At 38.1% G+C, this 18,765-nt stretch overlaps 2 protein-coding genes across 3 annotated transcripts; both read right to left on the bottom strand.

The window, feature by feature from the left end:
- Positions 1-1,523: 1,523 nt before the first annotated feature.
- Positions 1,524-9,283, bottom strand: LOC128310987 (olfactory receptor 4C11-like). 2 transcript variants are annotated; one of them, XM_053202613.1, is made up of 2 exons: positions 9,270-9,283; positions 1,524-2,424 (listed from the first exon to the last, which is right to left on the bottom strand). In XM_053202613.1, the coding sequence occupies exons 1-2, from the start codon at positions 9,281-9,283 to the stop codon at positions 1,524-1,526; spliced, it is 915 nt and encodes a 304-aa protein (XP_053058588.1). The 2 variants fall into 2 exon arrangements, with proteins under 2 accessions (XP_053058588.1, XP_014939898.2); XM_015084412.2 differs by lacking the exon at positions 9,270-9,283 and having other exon boundaries at positions 1,524-2,432.
- A 2,721-nt stretch (positions 9,284-12,004) lies between these two features.
- Positions 12,005-17,258, bottom strand: LOC106986247 (olfactory receptor 4C11-like). The gene is made up of 3 exons (XM_053202528.1): positions 16,288-17,258; positions 13,081-13,095; positions 12,005-12,092 (listed from the first exon to the last, which is right to left on the bottom strand). The coding sequence occupies exons 1-3, from the start codon at positions 17,178-17,180 to the stop codon at positions 12,005-12,007; spliced, it is 996 nt and encodes a 331-aa protein (XP_053058503.1). The 5' UTR covers positions 17,181-17,258.
- Positions 17,259-18,765: the final 1,507 nt, after the last annotated feature.

Consider the following 18,765-nt stretch of genomic DNA (forward strand, 5'->3'; position numbering starts at 1 on the left):
TCTTCCTTGGGACTTAACTATTTATTCTGCCACCTCTTTCTATGTAGGAGTCTTGGGCATCTTAGATGGGACATGATAACATTTGGTCTTCAGTTGGTAGAAATGATCTCATACTTGGGAAGGTCATTGGATTCTTTTCCCATTAGCCTATATCACTTAAAGTAATTCTTCTTGGTGCCAATTTGGTGGGAATTATAAGTTCAGACACTGAAACAGCATCACATGATGGTACTTAATTATGAGATTATGATGTGGTGGTGGTGGACGTGGTGGTGGTTATGGTGGTAGGGTGTTTATTACACATATCAATTATGTTAACTTCAAAAATCAAACTATGTATTTAAATATTCTCCTACAAAACCAGAAGCCCAAAATTGAAGAGCACTAATGTGGGCCTTCAATCCTGGGTTCTCCCGAGGAATATGAAATTTGAATGTTCAGACACCATTGGGAACCCTAAATGAAATAAATAAATAAATAAATAAATGTGTTTTCTCAATATGCAAATAAATGCAAGAGATAAGGAAGTCAAGCTAATCTAGGTCAATTTTATAGAGATACCCAGGAACTCCATTCTTCTCCTTGCAAATGTTCAGATACACAATGAGTGATTCTCCAATAAAAAAGGCAAAGTTTCTTCTATCCCACCTGGATACAGTTACCACTTTCCTTTCACCTTTGCTTTCTCTACACTGTACATTGTTTTCTAGCACCCTTCTACCCCTTAACCTTCTGCATATTCCTGCTGCCAAAGCCCCTCACTGACCCTGATCTGTGATGATGAAAGAGAAGGACCCTGCCAAAAAGCAGTTCCTGGCTGATACCGCCCATCACTGCCAAGTGTAAAACTCTCCTTCTCCCACCATTCACTGAACATTGACAGTGTTTTCCAGAGACAGTCCAGGTTTTCACTGAGGTTTCCAGCTCTTCATGGAGTTTGAGGGTCCATCCATGTCCCAGTGAGTCAGCCTCAGGCAAGGATTCCACCACAGAATTTTCTCAGAACATCTTCTCCAACTCCCAGGTTGTCAAGACCACAACCTTCCTTTCTATGTTCTGATTCTATACGGATTAGCTCTATGTCCAAGTTTTTAAGGACTAAAATAAAATCTGTAAAGAATTGGTGTGTGCAAACACATACACACACACACACACACACACACACACACACTCTGCCAATAGTCAGTATATTTTTTTCTGAAGACAGATTGTACAGGAAGAGAAATTATCATGTGAATATGGCCAGCTGTCAAAAGAATGCAACTGAGAAGCAGCCAGCTTGTTCATAATGGTTACAGAATTTAAATAATCTTATTCTAATGCCATCCTCTCTGAAAAAGGGATGTGTATTATTCGTACTTATTCATAATAATTCAATTAAATATATAAATTTTAGTGAAATTAAAATTTTCTAATGGATTTTTCCAACAATGAGAATAATTCATTTTGCCTGTCCATGAAGGAAGACCAGGCTGTTAAGGAAAAATACATTAGAAACCCTGAATATCCTGTATCCAAAGAAGTCATACTTTGCTACACCATAATTTCTTCATGGCTTTTTTCACTTCCATATTCCTCAGAGTATAGATCAGAGGGTTGAGCAGGGGCGTCCCAATTGTATAAAACACAGCCACCATCTTGTCTATTGGAAATGTGGTGGGTGGGCGTGTGTATATGAATATGCATGGACCAAAAAATAAGACAACCACAATAAAGTGGGAGGTGCAGGTGGAAAGGGCTTTTCGCCTTCCTTCAGCACTGTGGTTACGCAGAGAGTACAAGATGACAACATAGGAGGTAAGCAGGATTATGAAACTCACCGTGCATATGGCCCCACTGTTAGAAACAAGTAGCAAATTTGTCACGTAAGTGTCCATGCAGGCAAGTTTCAACAAGGGCTGCAAGTCACAGAAATAGTTGTCAATCACGTTGGGGCCACAGAAAGGCAATCTCAAAGCCAGGAAAATTTGTGCCGAAGAGTGGATACATGATCCCACCCAGGCTAGAATCACCAAAACCCTACAGACGTGCCGGCTCATGATGGTTGTGTATCGCAAGGGCTTACAAATAGCTACATAGCGATCAAAAGCCATGAGGATGAGCACCAAGATTTCCATGCACCCAAAGAAATGGAATGTAAAGACCTGAATCATGCACTCATTGTAGGAAATGGTCCTGTTCTGAGCAAGGGCATCCACAATCAATCTGGGGGCTGTGGTTGTAGAGAAGCAGGTGTCAGCAAAAGACAGATAGAATAGGAAGAAGTACATGGGAGTCCCAAGGGTCCTGCTTGTTTTGATAGTCACTACAATGAGAAAGTTCCCCAACAGTGTTGCAAGGTAAAAGATCAAGAAGACCCCGAATACTGCCTTCTGCTTTCCTGCATCCCGTGTCAACCCAAGGAGAATGAATTCAGTCACACTCCTATTCATCGCAGTACTACTGGCTGAAAGTAAGGTGCAGTTGAGGATAAGGGCTGAATCTGCAAAGAGAAGAAAAGAAGTGACAGCTTGGGAAGATCGGTGGGCTGAACTCTGAATGCCTTGCTTTGCTCCATGTTATGTTACCTCTGACTGCCTTCAATCCTCTTTGACTCTTGGTAAATCCGCAGATGCCCAAGCCTCTCCCAGAGCTATCTGTTGATTCAGAAATGAACTACCTTGGATCAAAGCCTTTCCATTTGGGGAGGTAAAATGAAATGTCCTTTAAAAATTCTGATTCCTAGCAAGATTGAAAACTGCAGAACTTCAATTCTCCTTCAGCAAGTAACTTAACTGTGTTAAAATTTAGCTTTCATTTGAAAAATGGAGTGAAAGTATTTGCCTTACCTGTCCCTGGGTTTCCTTAAGAATTAAAAGATTGTTTATGCACACAGATACACACATATATCTCATGTGTTATACGTTTTATCTATGTGCTTTGAAATCTAAAAGAGACTATTCCACTAAGATTAAGCACTCATATTGTTGGAGAATCCCTCTGGAAGAAAATACTCTCAGTTCGGTTCACTTGTTTTTGGGTCTCCTACCCCTTCATCTCTGAACCCATCAGTTTCTTGGATATAATATGCTTTATAAAACTCTATTTTGACAATCTTTTACTTAATGCCTTCGTGTTCAACGTCAGCTTCCCTGATGTCATTATATAACCAATGTCAAGAAAACTATGAGGTTGGAATAGTTGAGGAAAACTGTTTACCCTCTTGACTGTACTGTGGGACTAAACTAGAATATTGAGCATCTCTGCCTATGAATTCAATATGCTATAAAATTCCTAATGATGCCTATAATCTAAATAGGCATCAGAGATGTTACTCAGAGATGTTCATTTTACCCTGAAGTCACCCGCATGCTTCTAAAAATTTCATCTGAAAAGTATCCCATAATTCCAACATACTATGTTATGATTGTTCTATTTCAAGTATTTGTTCATAACATATTGAGTTTGTCATTGAAATCATCATATAATATCATTTTGTGTCCTGATTTTGACTTGGGATTATTATAACCCTTCCTCCCATGTTATCAAACTTATCATTAGTTTAACTGTTAATTTAATTATGTGACTTTGTATAACATTTCTTCTATGGAATCTCTCTGACCGTTTTTCTTTGAGATAGTTATATTGCTTCCAATTTTGACTCACATAAATAGCAACTTAGAGTAATTTCCCAAGCATGGTGTTGCCGTCCCAAATACTAGAGATTATCATTGCTGTGGATAATTACTAAAAATATTTTTCAATATTTTGTTTACATTTATTAACTATATTTTCTGATGAAATAATTCATGTTTTTCATTAATTATTCAAAGTACACAGAAATATGAAAGAAAATTTAAAGCTGTCTCCAAGCAATTGAATATATAATCCTACTCTCCAGAAATAACTACTTTTGGTTTCTTTTAGAATGTCTTTTAAGAAACATACCCTAAGTATATTAACATATGTGTGTATGCCTATATCCTTTTGCTATATACACATATGGTCAATATTTCAAAGTTCATGATTTTGCAGAAAAGCTGATGAACATGCAAACAAACAAAAAGGTTATTTTATGACATGATCTTATTCCCTCATTTGGTTAGTAGAAAAAATCATATTTTGTTTTATACATACATACGCATCTTTATCACCAACCACATTTTACATCTTACTACATTTTTAATGAAAATATTGCTCTAATGAGAAATTTTTATCTTTGTTCAGTTCATAATTTGCAACCTTGGTATTTTATCTGGGATGGCTATTCATCAAGAAAATAACTACATTTCTTGGTCAAGAGCACAGTTGCTGCAGTCAGATGTCTTGGGTTCCAATCCCAGCTCCACTCTTTACTAGCTGGGGAAAACTACTTTACACATAACATGGTTACACTGCAGATAAAATGAGAAAAAGATCCAGCTTATAATAAGCGAGAGCTATGTAAGTCCCGCCTCTGCTACTTTCCCTATTATGATTTTACTTTTTCTCTTTTTCTATGACTTTTTTTCCTTTTCTTATATTACAAGCTGTCCATTTTCCCATTCTAATTTAGTCTTTTTGCAAAACATTTTATAATGGTACTGCTATTCCCTTCTCTCATACTTCCATAATCATCTTTGATTTTAAATATCAAATCACAATTACCTGGACTTATGGCAAAAATGGGCAAAATACTCACTTTTTCTTAATGATTTTTGAATTTTAAAATACACGTAGATGATATCATTAATTATGTAATGGTCTATGTGGTTGGTATTACAAGTATAGAAACCATCTGCAGAGAGAAGAGTTAAAATTACTAAAGGACAGATGGGTCAGTGAAAAACTGAGGATTCTGTTAAGGGATGAACTATAGCTTTAACTGAAGAAAGTCAGGATCTGAACCAGGTTCTCTGAGATGCAAACATCCTAAAGCACACTAGAGACGTAAGTTAGCACAGTGAGAGCATCGAGGCTGAAGTGGAACCACTGGATTCATACCCCAACACTGCCCAGTATCGTTGCATATTGCAAAGTCCATACATATCTCTGTGTTTTATTTTCTTCACCTATAAAAGTGAAGAGTAAAATAATCTACTTTTTAGTGTTTCTATGAAGGCTAAATAATTCAGTATGTACGACGCAGAAGAGATGCAGGTATTTAGTAAGTGTGATTGGAATGGTTCTTTCATTATGATTACTAGTATCAACATTCCACTATGATTATTAATATTACCAAGATATTAATCTACCTGTTAATTTACCCATACTACATCTGCACAACGCTTTTGCACACTAATTTCCTTCCCCCAAGTGACTGAAATCATCTTGGCACTAATTTGCTCATGGTGATCAGAAGCTGGTAATGGCAACTCCAAATATCGTTAATACATACTAAAAAACAAATACAAAATGCAAACAGCTTCCCTATATGTGAACCATGATGACATGAGACTAGAAATAAAATATAACCTTGGTTGTAAAGAGTTTGTGATCCAAAGATACAAAAATCAGAGGGGTGAGAGCATTTGACATGAAAGAAACCAACCAAAGTTTAATTATGATGGGACAAATAGAGAAGGTCAATATGAAACTCCTGGTTTAGACTGATTCTAGTATCATAGTAGAAAACTTGGAAAAGCAAGGTTTCCTCTCTGCCAAAGGCCATGGAAGCCACGTTATGAAATCTGAACATATTTTTGCAGTCAAGTATGAGATTTGGAGATATACAAGATATGAGAGCTGATTTTATTAAGATTTATTCAGCACAGAAGAACAAAATCATTCAGCTGTTTATCAAAATTAAGTCATCTAGTTTTCTAAACATAGTCCAGTTGGATTTGGGCTTATCTGGAATAAGGTGCCTTCTCCCTTCAAGATGTCAGGGTTGCCCTGAAGACATCCATCTTTGAATCCCCTGCATTAGAAACTCAATGGGCAGCATACAGGTGGATCCACTGTGGCCCCAACAGAATGAAGACTGGCCCAGCAGGCATCCCAAGTATGATTCAATGGTGACTCCAGACCTGTCCCTTCCCCTCTCAGAGGAGGAGCAGATGGCTCCCTCTCAGCTGTCTCTGTGCGGGGCGGGGAGAAGGCAGCAAAATCACACCCCTCCTCTCAACTTTAATAAGATTTTTTGGTCGTTGTTGCTTTTTAGTTTGTTCGAGTTGCTAAGACTTAATTTTTTTAGAGCAGTGCTACATTCACAGCAACACCAAGACACAAGTACAGAGATTCCCCATATGGTCCCTAGCCACCACCCAAATATCACCCGTGTCATTACCAACATTGGCCGCCAGAACGGTACATTTCCCAGAACTGATGAGCCTACCGTGACACATCCTCATCACCCAGAGTCCAAAGTTTACCCCAAGGGTCACTCTTTGGTGTGGTACATGATGGTTTCAGTGAATATTAGTAACATACATCCATCATCATAATATCATACAGAGTATTTTCACTGACCTAAAATAGGATCAGTTTAGAGTCTCAAAACATGGGACATAAATATTCCTATCACACAGTGTCTAATACTCATTAAATTCTAAATAAATGTCTCACACCATTTTGTGGAGAAAATAATACATAGTGGAAGATAATGATGTGAGTTTTCACTGTGAGCATTATTAGCTCATAGTACAAAATCAGGCTGGTTACTCATAAACAGAAGTATTACAAATGGTCAATCCTACAATTCTTTAAGTGGACCCTCTATGTTTCTATACAGAAAGAAAGGACACAATTTCAGAAATTCCATCTTCTCCTCACTCTATCCTCTCCCTCTTTTTACCTCCTAGCTACAACTTCAAAAGGAAAAGTGGGAGTTCTAAAAATATGATAAATCATAACTTATGATAAAAGGGTTACTATGGTTTTCAAGTGCAAAGGCTGAAATACTCACCATGACTTTCAAAGTCCTCAAATGCTGTGCCATAGTCTTGCTTACCACCATTCCTCCCAGGGCTTCTGCTTGTGTGTGTTCCAGCCATGCCTGACACTTGCTGTCCCTCATGAATATGTCCCGACCATCTCATTTCCTAAATTTTAAGTACTTCTTAGTGGTTACGTGACCTTCCTCTGATACAACTTCCACCTTCCATTTCTTCCTGGATCCAGAGTACCCTGTCCATCTCCTCGGCACAGCCTTCCAGGTTTTCCCAAACGACTTTCTTGCTAATGGCCTTCAACTGTTAAAATGTGTGTGTGTGTATGTGTGTGTGTGTGTGTCTGTGTGTGTGTGTGTGTGTGTGTTGAATCATGCAACCCTTGATTATACCCCTCTTTCCTTCTCTCTTTAAAATCTTTGTTCATTGGAATTTATATCTCATTAGGCAAATTCACATTGTTCTATTTTGTGCATGTCCGACTAGGCTGGGAAGCAGCTTAGCAGAGAGCAGTCAAAAAGCAACCAGTACCAGAACTCAAACCTTTGTGCTCCATGGTAATCTCTCCCTCTCGAACACTCCACACCTCACCCACCACTGCCCTGCAAAGCATCAGATTCCATTCATTTGGGTGGAGCCGGCATAAAGCCAGAAACCGTGAATCAGTAGAGAAGAAAATCACTGCTATGCCCAGTACGTACCCTGACTCTCAAATGGATGCAAATTGTAGAGGGATTAAAAAAGAGAGCAGAATTTATATTTATATTTATGTTTCTGTTTATTTATATTTATATGTTCACATTTATCATTTAAGCCCACAGTGTAAGGTTGAGCAAAGAATCTTGTCAGGGATAAAGAGTACTTTTCTCGGATTTCACGGGAGAGTTTGCTTCTCATTCCTCCACTCCATATATACCCCTTACCCCAACAGCAGAAAGAGAATATAATTCTTAGCTGTAAGCAGGTTTTTCAGGAGGTATGGACAGCCAACTTTAGTATCATTACTGGCAGAATAATCAGTAAAGCACAGATCAAGGTATCAACAGTATTAATGCATAGAGACTGCATATGGTCAGTATACAACCTGTTCCTTTTCCAGAACTTAAGCCTTGTAAATAAGAAATCCACATGAATAGGGGTGCTTCGGTGGGTCAGTCAGTTATGTGTCAGACTCTTCATTTCAGCTCAGGTCATGATCTCATGGTTCGTGGGATCAAGCCCCACATAGGGTTCTGCGCTGACAGCCTGCCTGGGATTCTCTCTTTCTCTCTCTCTCTCTCTGTCTCTCTCTTCCTGCCTCTCAGTCACTCATTATTCATTTCTCTCTCTCTCCTCTCTCTCTCACTCTCAAAATAAGTTAAAAAAAATTCAATGAAATAAATTGAGGGTCAGCTGCTTATTTAATCCATTAAAAGAAAAAGAACCCATATGTAGAGGACACTATACTTATGCCCCCTCAAATATACCCCCCACCCTTTCGATAAGAATTTTCCTGAGACTGCGCTGCCTCAAGCAGAGGCCAGTGAAAGCTGGGAGCCCTGACACATTCAGATCCTCTCATCACTAAGACAAATATGTTCCCGGAGCTTCAAGCTTCTCAGGAGACAGAATTAAATCATGGCAACTGCCCTAAAACCCAGCCCTGCATGGGAGGCAAGGAAAAGAACATAGTTTACTTGGGTTTGAAAACTTACCTTATTGCTCATAAAGGAGATGAGATCCAATAGACAGCTCCTAGATTTGCTCTCTCAATTCGGATTTACTTTGAAGATGAATCATGTGCAGTAAGTGTACAACATGTGAATCGTACATCCAATAGATTTACTCAGCTTTCCAGTGCAGGGTCTGTGGGAAGAGGAGATACTCCACAGACAGCCAGTCTTTATTAAAAGGCCTGAGTTAGAGCTGTAATATCAGCAGAATATTTCTCACTTCTATTCTTAAAACTTATGAGAATAAAAAGGAAATATCCCCAATATTTGATGATAGAAAAGTCCCTTAAAGCAACTCTGTAACCCCAAAACAACTCCCTGGAAGAGCACGCGAATTAAACATTTCTTCATCCTCCATCTTATATTTATAGAGATTTCATAGATGTTCACAAATGCTGAGCCTTTGGGGGGACAAGGATTCTAGCCTTCCACCCACCGCAAGGGATAATCTCAAACAATCCTTGACGACAGCAAACCTCAGTGCCAAGCATTCCTGAACAATGCCATAAATGGGCAGATTCTGTCCTCAGAGCCCTTCTCCCCCTCCAGTCTGTCCTAAGGGACACCTCTCATTTCAGTTACCAAGTGCTCCACTCCTGTCCCTGCCCTACAGAAAAAGCAAGCAGGTGTAGATTCCTGAAAGTTCCCAAATGCTCTGCTCTTTAAGCCAAATCTTTGTAACACCACACAAAACTCGGAGCCTATGTACAAGTTTAACCACATGTGATATGATTGAATTCTAGCTTCACTATTTGTGTCTCTGTCACTTTAAACATGTTTCTAAACTTCTCCCTGTTTCTTATTTTAGAAAATGTCACTCTTAGATATAATATAAATCTTAAAAATACTCATAAATTATAAAATTACAATGAAAACTACTCATTAAAATTTCTACACTTTCTAAATATTTTGAAGTCAGTAAGTTGTCAGGTAAAGAGAGAAGGGAAAATATATGGAAATGAAGATGTTTTCAAGTAGTTTTTATTTTTAAATCAATTCAAGTTATCCTTAACAATGAAATGCACTTTTGTTATTGAGCAATTCTACACATTACTCAGTGCTCATCACAAGTGTCACAGACTGGCTACCTGTGGAGTATCTTCTCTCCCTTGATCTCCTTTACTATTTCACACAGCCACCCACCTCCCTTCAGCAATCAGCATTTTCTGTTCGGTATTTTAGAGTCTGGGTGTTTTGTTTTCTTTTTCCTTTCTTCGTTCATTTGCCTTATTTCTTAAATTCCACATATGAGTGAAATTATGTGCTATTTGACATCCTCTGTCTGAGTTATTTAGCTTATGGACACTCTAAGTCCATCCATGTTGTTGAAAATGGTAAGATTCCATTCATTTTAATGCTATGACTCCATTGTACATACCACATTATATTTTCTAATTTACATCCAAGGTAGTGAGCATATAGCTCACTAATAATTTCAGGAGTAGAATCCAGTGATTCATGCCCTACATCTGACACCCAGTGTTCATCCTAACAAGTGTCTTCCTCAAGGTCCTTTGCCCATCCACTCACACACAACCCACCCAGCACCCATCTGTATGTTCTCTATATTTAATGTTAGTTTCTTTTCTTGTTCGTGAAGAGAGAAAGAGAAAAAATTGATACTTATTCCCATTTTTATGAAAAGATTTTTCTTCAGTTTTTTCTACCGTATTTTTCACGTTTTTGTAAACTTTTAAATCTATTTCACTTTCCTCATTTCTTTTTATTTTGTTATTGTATTCATTATTTTAAATTTTCAACTGTTTGCCTTTTTTTCACTTCTTTTATTTCCTTTTTTTCTCTATTCTATCAAACTTCTTTCAACAAACATCCAGAACACACCTGTGACCAACATCCTACATTTGATTTTTTTGTGTTGATTTTAATTTTTTAATTTTTATTTATTTACTTTATTTTGTTAATTCTTTTTCTTCCTTCAAAATGATTAAATGAAGGAATTCACCCCAAAAGAAAGAAAAGGAAGAAATGGCAACCAGGGACTTAATCAACACTGTTACAAGCAAGATGACAGAACACAAATTTACAATCACGATAGTAAGAATAATACCCAGGGTAAAATAAAAAAGAACAACACGAAGAATTCCTTTCTGTGGCAAAAAGGAAGTAAACTCCAGTAAGGTGAAATTAAAAATGCTATTACTGACATTCAATCTCGAAGGGTGCTATGGTGGCAAGGATGGATGAAGCAGAGCAGCAAATTCATGATACAGAGGACAAATTATAGAGAATAGTGAAGAAGAAAAAAAGAGGAAAACTAAGGCAAAGGAGCAGAATATAAGAATGAGAGAACTCAGTGACTCATTAAAAAGGAATAATATCCTAATCATAGGGGTCCCAGAAGATGAAGAGAGGGAAAAGGGGTAGAAGGGTCATGGGAGCAAATAATAGTGGAAAAGTAGACCTCAAAATCCACGAAGCCCAGAAAACTCCCATTAGATTCAACAAAAACCAAGCATGAAAAAGGCAAATCATAGTCAAGTTCACAAAATACTCAGGCAAGGAAAGAATCATGAAAGCAGCAAGGGAAAAGAAAAAAAAAGTCCTTAACCTACAAGGGATAACAGAGCAGGTTCACAGCAGACCTATCTGCAGAAACTTGGCCGGCAAGAAAAGATTGGCAAGATATGTTCAACGTGTTGAATCAGAATGCAGCCAAGAATTCGTTACCCAGCAAGGTTGTCATTGAAAATAGGAGAGATAAAAAGTTTCCCAAACAAAACTGATGGGTTGGTGAACACTAAACAAGGCCTGCAAGAAATTTTAAGGGGAACTCTCTGAGAGGAAAAAAGACGAAACAAAACAAAAAAGATCAAAATCAACAAAGACTAGAAAGGACCAGACAATACCACCAGAAACTCCAACTCCACAGACAACACAATGGCAATAAGTTCATATCTATCAGTACTCACTCTAAATGTCAATGGACTAAATGCTGCAATCAAAGACATAGGGTAACAGAATGGATAAAAAAACAAGATCCATCTATATGCTGTTTAGAAGAGACTCATTTTAGACTTAAGACACCTTCAGATTGAAAGTAAGAAGATAGAGAACCATCTATCATGCTAATGGTTGCCAAAGGAAAGCTGGAGTAGCCAGTCTTATATCAGAAAATCCAGATTTTAAAATAAAGAGTGTAACAAGAGATGAAGAAGGGTATCAGATCAAAATTAAGGTTTCTATCTGCCAAGGAGATTTAACAATTGTAAACATTTCTGTCCCCAAGGTTTGATACCATAAATTTATAAATCGATTAATCACAAATATAAAGGAACTCATTCACAATAATACGAAAATAGTAGGGGACTTCAACACCCAAATGACAACAATGGACAGATCATCTGAGTGGAACATCAACAAAGAAACAAAGGCTTTTAATGACATACTGGACTGGATGTATTTAACAGATATATTCAGAACAATCTATTCTAAGGCAGCACAATACATATTCTTTTCCAGTGCACGTGGAACATCCTCCAGAAAATATCGCGTACTGGGACACAGATCAGCCCTGAATAAGTACAAAAAGATTGAGATCATACCTTGTATATTTTCAGACCATAACACTGTGAAACTCGAAATCAACCACAAGAAAAAAATTGGAAAGTCAACAAATACTTGGATGCTAAAGAGCATCCTACTAGAGAATGAATAGGTTAACCAAGAAGTTAAAGAGGTACATAAAAAGTATATGCGCCAAAGAAAATGATAACACCACAGCACAAAATCTGGGCACAACCAAGGCAGTCATAAGAGGGAAGTATGTAGCAATGCATGCCTTCCTAAAGAAGGAAGAAAGATCTCAGATGCACAACCGAGCATTCTACTTAAAAGAGTCGGAAAAAGAACAGCAAATAAAACCCCAAATCAGCATTAGACAGCAAATAATAAATATTAGAGTGGAAATCAATTGTATTAAAATTGAAAAGAAAAAAGTAGAAGAGATCAATGAAACCAGGAGTTGGCTCTTTGAAAGAATTAACAAAATTGATAAACGTCTAACAAGTTTGATCCAGAAGAAAAGGAAGGACCCGAATAAATCAAATCGAGAATGAAAGAGGAGAGATCACAACCAACACTGCAGAAATACAAACAATATTAATATAGTATTATGAGCAATTATATGCCAATAAATTGGGCAATCTGGAAGAAATGGACAAATTCCTAGAGACATATAAACTACAAAAGCTGAAATAGGAGGAAATAGAAAATGTGAACAGCCCCATAACCAGTAAAGAAACTGAATCTGTAATCAAAAAACTCCCCAAAACCAGAGTCTAGGGCTGGATGGCTTTCCAGGGGAATTCTACCAAACACTGAAAGTAGAGTTAACGCCTATTCTTTTGACGCTCTTCCAAAAAGTAGAAATGGATGGAAAAGTTCCAAACGCATTCTATGAGGCCAGCATTTACCTTGATTCCAAAACCAGACAAACACCCCACTAAAAAGGAGAACTACAGCCAATTTCCCTGATGAACATGGATGCAAAACCTCTCAACAAGATCCTACCCACCCTGATCCAACAATACACTAAAAGAACTATTCACCACCATCAAGTGGGATTTCTACCTGGGATGCAAGGATGACTCAATTTCCACAAATTAATCAATGTGATACATCACATTAGTAAGAGAAAGGAGAAGAACCACGTGAACCTGTCAATAGATATGGAGAAACCATTTGACCAAATTCAGCATCCTTTCTTGATAAAACCCCAGTTTGTAAATGTAAACTTTCTAAGTTTTCTATCTCTCTTTCTTGTTCAGTCCTTGTGGGTTTTCTACGCTATCTCTTCCTCATCAGTTGCTTTTAGGGGGAGTGCATTTCCTGTACTCTCGCCCTGTCTCTGTCCTCTGTCCACAAGCAAAAACAGCTCCACACTATCCACAGCTTCTCTCTCACCCAGTTCACCTCTCTGCACCATGGACCTGCTGAGTTCTGTGCCTCATGTTGCAGATTGTTGTGTTAATCCTCAAATCTGTTTTCTAGTTGTGCAAGATGGTTTGGTGATGACCTAACTGTATTTCAGGGAAGAGAGAGAGAAAAGAAAAAAAACTACCCTGCTGCTCCACCATCTTTGCCCCTCCAGTGCTGTCTACCATCACTTTCCAAATGAAAATAAATTCTCTTCAGGTCCAGTGGTCATACAAATTGTTTACAATGTAATCTTTCTTATGTAGCAAGGTGTTAAAACTGAAATGTTGAATAGACACAATGGATGTGAACTTGTGCCTAAATCATCTTATGCCTACTTCCAAACCAAGGAAATGATCAACAGAAGTATGCTACAACTAGATAAAGGATATAAACATGGTCGGGTTATAAAGTGGCTGAGTAATTTGTGACAACAGCTTTAGAGAATTCACTGTAGAGGTATGTCTGTCCCTCACCCCAGGGGTGTGTGTGTGTGTGTGTGTGTGCATGTGCGTGTGTGATGGAGCCCTAATCTGAGAACCTAGCATGGGACCTTCCATATGGGTGCACTGAGCAGACTGAGGTAAGTAAAGTCAAGGAAGGAAGAGAGACTGGTTGGTATCAGATGAGGGTGACTGGTTGACATCAGTCTATGTTAGAAATGTTTCTTCTTTGATAGAACACTTTGGGAGCAGAGACGCCTGGATATTTCCCACAAACTGCCACAGAGAAGCCAGAAAGTGATCTTTTAGGGACCAGCCCAAAAGAGTTCACTGGGAAGAGTACAGAATTTGGAAGTTAACCACTGGGTTTCTAAGGGCTAAGAAGGGGTCATCAGTGATGACAAGAAATAGAAATCTTTCCACATTAAGGACGCTAAAATTAGAGAGCCTACAAAAAGCCCCCAGAAGGAAGGCAAATAAACAGCTTTCACCATTTACCAGAAGAAGAGACAGTGAGGCAGTTTGTTAAGGTACCAGGTCAAGTAAGATCTTTCAGTTCCCTGCAAGTTCTCCCACCCCTGCCAACTGAGACTTTATTTAACATCTAAGAGAATCTGGCATCTAAATGAACTAAGCATGACAAGAAAATTTCTGCTATTGTTCTAAATATAACCTTCACGTGACCAGATTCAAATGCTTCAGAAATGAAACTGCAAGACACAAAATGAGGAATATCTTGAGTCTTCACTTAGAACATAAAACATAATTGCCTCTTGTAACTATGGCACTGAGAGCTCTGACGAATGTTTTCATTGAGACTTAACTATTTATTCTGCCACCTCTTTCTATGTAGGAGTCTTGGGCATCTTTGATGGGACATGATAACAGTTGGTCTTCAGTTGGTATTGCACATACTTATGTAGGTCATTGGATTCTTTTCTCATTAGCCTATATCACTTAAATTAATTCTTCTTGGTGCCAATTTGGTGGGAATTATAAGTTCAGATACTGAAACAGCATCACATGATGGTACTTAATTATGAGATTATGATGTGGTGGTGGCGGAGGCAGTGGTGGTTATGGTGGTAGGGTGTTCATTACACATCTCAATTCGTTAACTTCAAAAATCAAACTATGTATTCAAACATTCTCCTACAAAACCAGAAGACCAGAATTGAAAAGCACTAATGTTGACCTTCAATCCTGGCTTCTCCCGAGGAATGTGAAATTTGAATTTTCAGACACCATTGGGAACCCTAAATAAATAAATAAATAAATAAATAAATAAAGTGTTTTCCCGATATGCAAATAAATGTAACAGCCAAGGACGTCAAAGCCAATCTACGTCAATTTTATAGAGATACCCAGAAAGTGCATTTGTTTCCCTGCAAACGTTCAGATATCCAAAAAGTGATTGTTAATATAAAAAAGCAAAGCTTCTTCTATCCCACCTGGATACAGTTACTACTTTCCTTTCACCTTTGCTTTCTGTACACTGTACATTGCTTTCTAGCAGCCCTTCTACCCCTTAACCTTCTGCATATTCCTGCTGCCAAATCCCCTCATTGTGACCCCCTCATTGCGCTACCCTTGATCTGTGACCATGAAAGCGAAGGACCCTGCCAAAAGCAGTTCCTGGATGATACCGCCCATCACTGCCAAATGTAAAACTCTCCTTCTCCCACCATTCACTGAACACTGAGAGTGTTTTCCAGTGACAGTCCAGGTTTTCACTGAGATTTCCAGCTTTTTGTGGAGTTTGAGGGTCCATCCATGTCCCAGTGAGTCAGCCTCAGGCACACATTCCACCGCAGAATCTTCTCAGAACATCTTCTCCAACTCCCAGGTTGTCAGACCACAACATTCATTTCTAAGTTCTGGTTCCATAGGGATTAGCTCTATATCCAAGTTCTTAAGGACTAGAATGAAATCTGTAAAGAATTGGTGTGTGCACACACATACACACACACACAATCATTCTGTCAATAGTCAGTATATTTTTTTCTGAAGACAAATTGTACAAGAAGAGAAATCATCATGTAAATATGGCCACCTGTCAAAAGAATTCAACTGAGAGCCAGCCCAGGATGTTCACAATGGTTATGGGTGTTAAGTAATCCTATTTTAATGCCATCCTCTCTGAATAAGGGATGTGTATTTATTCGTACTTATTCATAATAATTCAATTAAATATATAAAATATTAGTGAAATTAAAATTTCCCAATGGATTTTTCCAACAATGAGAATAATTCATCTTGCCTGTCCATGAAGGTAAACCAAGCTGTCAAGGAAAAATACTTTAGAATCCCTGAATATCCTATATCCAAAGAAGTCATTCTTTGCTACACCATAATTTCTTCATGGCTTTTTTCACTTCCATATTCCTCAGAGTATAGATCAGAGGGTTGAGCAGGGGCGTCCCAATTGTATAAAACACAGCCACCATTTTGTCAATTGGAAATGTAGCTGGGGGGCGTGTGTATATGAATATGCATGGACCAAAAAATAAGACAACCACAATAAAGTGGGAGGTGCAAGTGGAAAGGGCTTTTCGCCTTCCTTCAGCACTGTGGTTACGCAGAGAGTACAAGATGACAACATAGGAGGTAAGCAGGATTATGAAACTCACCGTGCATATGGTTCCACTGTTAGAAACAAGTAGCAAATTTGTCACATAAGTGTCCATGCAGGCAAGTTTCAACAAGGGCTGCAAGTCACAGAAATAATGGTCAATCACGTTGGGGCCACAGAAAGGCAATCTCAAAGTCAGGAAAATTTGTGCCAAAGAGTGGATACAAGATGCCACCCAGACTAGAATCACCAAAATGCTGCAGACGTGCCGGTTCATGATGGTTGTGTATCGCAAGGGCTTACAAATGGCTACATAGCGATCTAAAGCCATGAGGATGAGCACCAAGATTTCCATGCACCCAAAGAAATGGAATGTAAAGACCTGAATCATGCACTCATTGTAGGAAATGGTCTTCTTGTGAGAAAGGGCATCCACAATCAATCTGGGGGCTGTGGTTGTAGAGAAGCAGGTGTCAGCAAAAGACAGATAGAATAGGAAGAAGTACATGGGAGTCCCAAGGGTCCTGCTTGTTTTGATAGTCACTACAATGAGAAAGTTCCCCGACAGTGTCGCAAGGTAAAAGATCAAGAAGACCCCGAATACTGCCTTCTGCTTTACTGGATCCTGTGTCAGCCCAAGGAGAATGAATTCAGTCACACTGCTATTCATCGCAATACTACTGGCTGAAAGTAAGGTGCAGTTGAGGACAAGGGCTGAATCTGCAAAGAGAAGAAAAGAAGTGACAGCTTTGGAAGATCAGTGGGCTGAACTCTGAATGCCTTGCTTTTGCTCCATGTTATGTTACCTCTGACTGCCTTCAATCCTCTATGACTCTTGGTAAATCTGCAGATGCCCAAGCCTCTCCCAGATCTATCTGTCGATTCAGAAGCTAACTGCCTTGGATCAACATAGCCTTTGCATCTGGGGAGGTAAAATTAAATGTCCTTAAAAAATTCTGATTCCCACCAAGACTGAAAACTGCAGAACTTGAACTGTCCTTGGGCAAGTGACTTAACTGTCTCATAATTTAGCTTTCATGTGAAAAAGGGAGTGCAAATAGTTGCCTTACCTGATCCTGAGTTTCCTTAAGAATTAAAAGATTGTATATGCACACAGATACACATATAGGTGTTATCTATGTGCTTTGAAATAAAAAAAAAATTCTATTCCACTATGATTAAGCACTCATATCATTGGAGAATCCCTCTGGAAGAAAATATTCTCTGTTCAGTTCACTCATTTAGGTCCCTGACCCCTTCATCTCTGATCCCATCTGTATCTTGGATGTAATATGGTTTACAAAAGTCTGTTTTGACAATCTTTTACTTACACCTCTCATGTTCAATGTCAGCTTCTCTGATGTCATTGAAAACAAATGTCAGGACAACTTTGTGGTTGGAATAATTGAGGAAACTGTTTACCCTCTTGACTGTACTGTGGGACTAAGCTCAGAATATTGAGCATCTCTGGCTATGAATTCAACATGCTATAAAATTCCTAATGATGCCTATAATCTCAATAGGCATCAGAGATGTTACTCAGAGATGTTCATTTTACCCTGAAGTCACCCGCATGCTTCTAAAAATTTCATCTGAAAAGTATCCCATAATTCCAACATACTATGTTATGATTGTTCTATTTCAAGTATTTGTTCATAACATGTTGAGTTTGTCACTGAAATCATCATATAATATCATTTTGTGCCCTGATTTTGACTTGGGATTATTATAACCCTTCTTCCCATGTTATTATACTTATCATTAGTTTACCTGTTAATTTAATTATGTGACATTGTATAAAGCTTTTTAAGTGGCATCTCTTTGATCATTTGTCTTTTGAGATATTTATATCGCTTCCAATTTTGACTCACACAGATAACAACTTAGTTTCCCAAGTATGACGCCGCTGTCCCAAATGCTAGGGATTATCATTGCTGTTGACAATTATTAAAACGTTTTTCAATATTTTGTGTACATTTATTAACTATATTTTATTATGAAATAATGCATGATTGTCATTAATTATCCCAAGTACACAGAAGAATGAAAGAAAATTTAAAAGCTGTCTCCAAATTATTGTATCTATAATCCTACTCTTCGGAAATAACTATTGGTTTTCTTATATGTATTTTAAGAAATATTCTCTAAGTATATTTACATTTGTGTTTATCTCCACATCTTTTTACTATATACACATATGGTCAATATTTCAAGGTTCATGATTTTTCAGAAGAGCTCACCATACACATATGGTC

This window comes from Acinonyx jubatus, chromosome D1 (genome assembly GCF_027475565.1).
Source record: "Acinonyx jubatus isolate Ajub_Pintada_27869175 chromosome D1, VMU_Ajub_asm_v1.0, whole genome shotgun sequence".
Taxonomy (NCBI): Eukaryota; Metazoa; Chordata; class Mammalia; order Carnivora; family Felidae; genus Acinonyx; species Acinonyx jubatus.

Excerpts from the sequence above, each read along its gene's own strand:
- LOC106986247 (XM_053202528.1), bottom strand. The coding sequence starts at position 17,180 with ATGAATAGCAGTGTGACTGAATTCATTCTCCTTGGGCTGACACAGGAT.